We start from the raw sequence: 7265 nt of genomic DNA on the forward strand, positions 1-7265 counted from the left end.
GCTCTTTTGCCATCAGAATTGTTGTCTAAAGGCAAAGAAAGATGCCCAACGGATTTACTTTACCAAATTGACCATCCCAGCCTTGCCGTAATGGTCCATTTGATTCACCTTTTATTGTTTATTTTATTTTCACTTACTGAATACGGGACAGACTTGACTGGGGGAAAGAAGGGGAGAAAGAAAGAGGGAAAGAGAAACAGCTGAGAAGAGGGACGGGGGAGAAGGGCAAAAGACAAAAACCAACAGAATGAGAAGAAAAAAAAAAGAAAAAAAAGAAATAAAAAATGCATATATCAATCACCTGGATCACCTGTTGAGAAAGAAAAAAGAAAACAAGCAGAAGAGAACAAGAGTAATAGAATAAACAACATCACAATGATATATGGGAATATGACAGTAAATACTAAATATTAAACATTATTGTGCAGCACATAAGATCAACAGAACACCGTGTGCTTTGAGGTAGGAGCCAAAAAGGGTGTAGTTTGTGGGTGTGATCACCCGTGTGTACACCTGTGAGCATGGACGCGCTTGTGTTTTTTTTAAAAGGTTCCTTCATGTAATGATCTGCTAGAGGGTGTGGGGGGCCACAGCCCCGTCCTCCAGGGCATGAAGCAGGTATGGAGGAGATCAAAACTCCAGACATCCAGAGGCCCCCAGAACACAAGAGACCAAGGAAGACCAACAGAGGGGCAGCCGCGCCACTGTCCCAGAAAGAGCTGAGGAGAGTCCCAGATGAGGGCTCACTCAGCAGCCGCGGAGCAGAAGCCAGGGGGAGTTGCAGTGACGCGCCCGTGAGCTCCGCCGGCAGCCAGCCGTGCCTGAGTGACCGAGCCCCAGGCCGAGAGGCCGGGGGCACCCCACCCCCGAAGTGGCCCGAGCGAGCCCCAGGCTCCAGGCCCCGATAAGCGGCCGCCAAGGAGTGAGCCGGTGTGTACCTGGACGCCAATCTGGAAATTTCAGATTTGTGAATGTAGACTCCCTTTGCTTTGTTGACTGCGCTGCAAACCCTTGCCCTTCTCTCAATGAGCTTCATGATGTTGTCACCTGAAATGGTTTTGCTTCACAGGTGTGCCTTGTCAGGGTTCATTTGTGCAATTTCTTGTCTTCTTAATGGGGTTGGGACCATCAGTTGTGTTGTGCAGAAGTCAGCTGACAGCCCTATTTGACAACTGTTAGAATTTATATTATGGCAAGAACCAAGCAGCTATGTAAAGAGAAACAACAGTCCATCATTACTTTATGAACTGAAGGTCAGTTAGTTCAGAAAATTGCTAAAACTTTGAATGTGTCCCCAAGTGCAGTCACAAAAACCATCAAGTGCTACAATGAAACCATCTCACACGAGGACGGCCCCAGGAAACAAAGACCAAGAGTCATCTCTGCTGCTGAGGATAAATTTGTCCAAGTCACCAGCTTCATAAATCACAAATAATTTCCCCCAGGGATCAATAAAGTATTCTGATTCTGATTCTGAACAGCACCTTAGATTAGAGCCCAGATAAATGCCACACAGAGTTCCAATAGCAGACATATCTCTACTTCAACTGTTTAGAGGAGACGGTATGAATCAGGCCTTTACCGTCAAAGGCTGCTAAGAAACCATGACTAAGGAAAAGCAACAACTAAAATTGATTTGTATGGGTTAAGAAACACAAGGAATGGACATTAGACCAGTGGAATCTGTCCTTTGGTCTGAGTAAGAATTTGAGATCTTTGGTTCCACCCACTGAGTCTTTGTGCAGCGCAGAAAGGATGAACGGATGGTCTTTACATGCATGGTGTGATGGTGTGGGGGTACATTGCTGGTGACACTTTTGGGTATTAATTCAAAACTGAAGGCACACTGAACCAGCATGGGTACCACACCATCCTGCAGCAACATGCAATCCCACCTGGTTTGCATTTAGTTGGGCCATCATTTAGTTTTTCAACAGGACAATGACCCCAAACACACGTCCAAGCTATGTAAGGGCTATTTGACCAAAAAGGAGGGTGATGGAGTGCTGCACCCGATGGTCTGGCCTCCACAGTCACCTGACCTAAACCCAATTAAGATGATTTGGGATGAGATAGACCGCAGAGTGAAGGCAAAAGCGCCAACAGGTGCTCAACACTGATTGTAGAGAGTTAGTTAGGACTGACCAACAGCTTTGTTTTGTCTTTTTTTCTGTTTTTATAGAAACATTTCCCATTTTCCATAAAAGATGGCAATTATTGATGTGTTAATAATAGAATTTGTCGTGCATGTAGCTAAGCAAATGTTTGAAATGAGTTTTCAAACATTTGTGTTGAACAGGTTTGGGGTTTTTTTTAACTGCAGTTTGAGAAGCTTCTCTGGCGGTAATATTTTTTCTGCTCTAGTATCTCTTTGGTTTTGTCTTGAAATAGATGATCTGCGCTGTAGATAGACCCTCCCCCCATACTTTAAAGTCGACAGGAAGTTTTTTTTTTAACAGAGAGCTGTGACAGGTGTTGTGCTTCATTTTTCTTTGAAAAGCCTGAGGTGAGGGTTGCAGAGGTGAATCTTGATGCAGAATTTTCAGTAAATATTGAAGGAATTGATTAAAATAATAAGACACAGTTGGACTAACTTTGAAGTCAGCTGAAGCCTCAGCATGATGAGCCGTCCACAGAAATACATAGAAGGTAAGAACATTAATGTGGTGGTAAATCAACAGGGAGGAGAAAAACTTTTTATACATTTTTGTGAACAACACTGTAATAGAACGTAACGTGTACTGAAATGGAAATATCTTAATCTTTTACTTAGAATTTTAAAATATAAATATATCAAAAAGGTCATTTGAAGAAGTCAGCCTTATTGTTATGTAATATACACTTTGTCATGTTTCTCGTTGGTCTAATCCAGCTGTGATTCTTACCTGTTTTAACTTTTTTCTTTCATTTTAAACAAGACAAACATATATCTTTACATCTGTCCTCAGATGCACTAGAGTTAGAACTGTTTATTAAATGTTTATGTACTTGTGTGTTCACTTTCTGTCTCCTCTAAATCAGGTGAAGCTCTTGATTCTCAACATGCAAAATCAAACAATGTGTTAAAGCTCAGAGTGGCCGTGCTGGTTGTCTGTGTTCTCCTGGTATCGGCTCTCGTGGTAACTTATCTCTGTGAGTTTGTAGTTTTATTCATGTAGCTTTAATTAAATACGTGTCTGATCTACCATAAATTAATTAGCAATCAAAATGTTTATTATAAAATTGTGAAGGAACAACTTAACTTATGACTTTTTAATTCATCTGCATCATATGAAATCCTTTCATTTTAAAATCCAGGCTTCAGGACAAATTTGTCCAGCATTTTATTTAAAAGAGAAATAATTAGTAACAGAAAATCAGCTGTTAACAAAGGCCAGTGAGCTATACTATCACCTGCTTTGCTATGACAATCAGCATCAAATCAAAAATTTTATTTATTAAGGTTAATAAAAGCTGTTACCAAATTCATTAATTGGATGGATAGCACAACCACTTATGAATGTGTTTTTAGCACATGATTTTTGCCGTAATTAATATTATTTTATTGTTATTTATTATGTTATTTTATTTGTAAGCTAAGTTAAAAATCAGACATTCTTCTTCATGAATCTCACGCAACACACCCGTAGCCGTCAGTGGAAGAAGAATGCCTGCCTTGCGTCGTATTTTTAACATTAACTTTATTAAATTTTAATATTAGCATATATACAAATTATATTCAATTAAAAAATCTAATATTTAAAAGCTTCATTTACCTATACAGTTTTATTATAAAAACTTTAGAATTGGTAGCATTACGCATTCAGGTCAATAGCCAATGATTCTATGATTAAAGAAGTTACTTTGCTCTCTGGTTATATGCACATATTCTTTACCTGCATCCCACCAAAGCATGCTCAAATGTGAAAAAAATCAAGACTACAGGTGTACTGAAACAAGAGGTTCTGGTAACAAAAATCTTCTCATTGGCTTTAGACTCTGGAAAATCTAATTCAGATACAAAGTGAAACCAAATATATTACTGATAGATTTTTTCTTATTTTATCTTTATTGCTTTAATAAGTGTTGGAGCTTTTGAAAACCAGGGACATGCTCAGAAACCTTGAGATGAAGCGGGAAACTGTAAAAGCTGATGTCACAGGTAAGAACATGAGACTACACTGTGATTTTGTACTAAACTTTTGTTTGTGACCTCTGGAATTTAATCACATAACACACAGTATTATTTATATTATTAAATGTTGCTTAGCTTTTTTCCCCCCAACATTTTAATATTTAAGTTATGGTGATTCTCATAACTGATCCTGATGAATAATTATTGTTTTTAATTATTTTTTTTATTTTTTTTTTGTTTTTTAGAGAGACCTCCTGAAATCAAACCATGTAGTACAGTGCAGCCCACATGCCCGGAGCCTGAAGTAAAAATTAGTACGTTATGAATTTTGAACACATTTGTATCTGCAGAAAACAATTGCGTAAACAAATATACAGCTGCATGACACAAGGACCATCCTCCTGCCTGAAAAAATCTATGAAAAACATTTTTTTAATCTCTTTTTTTATAACAGTAACACAACCGTGCAGCCCAATACAAACTACAAGCCCACAACTTCCTGAAATAAACATGAGTAAGTTTTATATTTTGTCTTTGACGTGTTTTTTATTCTCTGATTAAGGAAACAGGATCAAAGGAGCATCCTGCTGCTGTCAAATCAAAAGTAGATGGTCACGCTGAAAATTTTGCAAAAATGAAGAAAAACGTCTCTTTTCCATAACAGTAACACAATCTTACAGCATCATTCTGTCATAAGCTGTGTGAGACAGGCAGGAATGGAAGACACAAAATGCAGACTCGGGGAGGCAAGCTAAGGTCAAACGCAGCTTTATTGCTGAACTAAAACAATACAGAAACCAATCTGTTAGGAACTGACACTAGACAAGCAGGTAGAACACACAGCGGCGCATGATGGATAACGCAATGCTAGACAGAGGGGTGTACTAAAAATGCATTAGAGGGATTTAGGGCAGAGAGGAAACACCCGGGAACACGGCTGAAAACAATCAACTGACGAGACAAGGAAAGCACAGCTGAACATGGTACACACAGAACAAGAGACTTTCAAACTAAAACAGGAAGTACGACACACACACTGAGACGCAGACTGAAAAAAAGAGGGAGGATAGAGAGGGCGAGAGAAACCAGACAGAAACACAGAGACAGGAAACGAGCAATTACCTAACTGGGGTAAAGCTGAAGGAAGGACACATAGACGAGACAAAGACATAAACAGTCTGAAATAACAACCAGGACAACCTAAACAAGAAATACTGAATAAACTCAAGAGTGTAAGCAAACTAAACTAGGAAAAATAAAATGGACAGAGAACATAATGAATAAACAAGACACCAAAACACAGTAAACACAAAACACTGGGTCAATGGGCTAAGAACCCTAACGAATACAGCTTACATCCCCACAAACTCCTGAGATAATTAAGAGTAAGCTTTATATTTTGTCTTTGTCATGGTTTTTTTTTTTTTTTTTTGTGGTTGCTTTTCTTGCTGTTTTGGTTTGTTTTAAATCCTGTGATTAAACAGACATACGTTAAACGTTAGAATGTAACTGTAGGACAGACTCCAAAATCACACAAGCATGAACAGGGATTTCTTCCACCTGAACCAAGTGTTTGATGTAATCTCTTCAAAGATGATTCATGTTATAAATGTGAAGATGGCTGGAAGCAACACAGAGGAAAGTGCTATTACTTCTCCACAAGAAAATCATCCTGGGATGTGAGCAGAACTGAATGTAGGACTAAAGGAGGAGACCTGGTTAAGATAGACAGCAAAGAGGAGCAGGTATAAAACACTGCTGCAGGTTCATGTTCTCACCCTCATGTTTCATCATCCCCGGACTGAAAGTTTTACAAACTAATTTGATCAAATTTTCCTTTTTAGAGTTTCTTGAAGACAAAAATTGAATATGGGAGCTATTTCTGGATCGGACTGACAGACTCAGCAGAAGAGGGCAGATGGCTGTGGGTGGACGGCTCACCACTGAATGAAAGGTTTGATTCAGTACAATTAGATTATATTACATTTCTCATAATTTTCACCTTAAATGTGAATTATAATGTAAGGAAAAGACATTTGGATATTCATATTGGATATAACAAAACACAAACGATGGAAAAGAGTATACACATTTTATGATATGCAGTAGTGGCATATGTGTTTAAAAAAATGTAACAATTTATGAAAATATTTTTGTTCTTTCTCAGAATCAAAGTTCAGCTTTTACAATTAATGTCCTTTCTGTTTTTCATCCCATAGGTTGGCATTTTGGTCCTTTCTTGAGCCAGATGATTGGAATGGAGAGGACTGTGTGAAGATGGGGCCAGTGTATTGGTTTGATAATTCCTGCAAAGTAAATCATGGAAGTATTTGTGAGAAACCAGCTGTAGTTCTGTGTGACTAAAATTCAGTTAGTTCAGTGGAAGTAAAGGACACATTGAGAAAGTTTTTATAAAGCTAATGCTGCAAACATTTAAAGCTTCCATTCAGAAATGTTTAAAGAAAAAAATATATAGATTGTTTAAAATGAAATGAATGTGAATTATTATCTTGTGCCAGATTTTATTATTATGTGCTAAAACCACAATGTCACCAGTGAAATTCCTTGGTTTCCTGGTAAATGTGTTGTGGAAAAAAATAAAGCTTCAGTCTGCTGCACACTCTTTTGAAACTAAATATGTTTTGTGTATAAATATTAAAGAAAGGTACTACACCCATCCTTCTCCTTTCGGTGCCTATCTCCAAACATGCTCCATTCCCTCAGCACATTTCCACAACACTCTGAAAACCACAACCCGCCGCTCCACCCCTCCCCAGCAGCTGAGCTACAAACCACACCCCGCCATACTCACCTTCACACAGGCCATGTACAAGGCTTCATCCTGCAGCTGACTAAATTATCCCAGGCATGCAGTTCACATGGAGAGAAACTTCACCTCCGCTTGCAGCTGCTCAAAACAATCAACTAAAGAAAATCAGCAGCCTCCTCCTGCGACACTACTGTACAGCTCCTCACCAACTCCGACAGAGCCTTCTGGACTACTCTAAGCCCAGTCTGTAAGCCCAGTCAGCTTACTGAACTCCTTTGGTGTCTCACTACCTTGTCCCTTCAGGCAGGTGACAGATGCTTTGCCAACGCCTGTCCTCATAATTCTGTTTCCAGCTCACAGAAACAAATCACGATGAACCGA

General features: G+C 38.9%; 1 protein-coding gene across 1 annotated transcript; it reads left to right on the forward strand.

Annotated features, from left to right (window-relative positions):
* The first annotated feature begins 2618 nt into the window (after positions 1-2618).
* Positions 2619-6478, forward strand: LOC146682619 (CD209 antigen-like protein C). Its single transcript, XM_085445622.1, has 8 exons — positions 2619-2649; positions 3022-3132; positions 4064-4141; positions 4360-4428; positions 4569-4628; positions 5708-5859; positions 5959-6068; positions 6334-6478. Exons 1-8 carry the CDS (start codon positions 2619-2621, stop codon positions 6476-6478), a joined length of 756 nt encoding a protein of 251 aa, XP_085301748.1.
* The last annotated feature ends 787 nt before the right edge of the window (positions 6479-7265 follow it).

The sequence above is a fragment of the Copadichromis virginalis genome, linkage group LG22 (genome assembly GCF_057382275.1).
Source record: "Copadichromis virginalis isolate Kocher_CV1m ecotype Utaka linkage group LG22, C_Virginalis_male_GT1.1, whole genome shotgun sequence".
NCBI classification, from domain to species: domain Eukaryota; kingdom Metazoa; phylum Chordata; class Actinopteri; order Cichliformes; family Cichlidae; genus Copadichromis; species Copadichromis virginalis.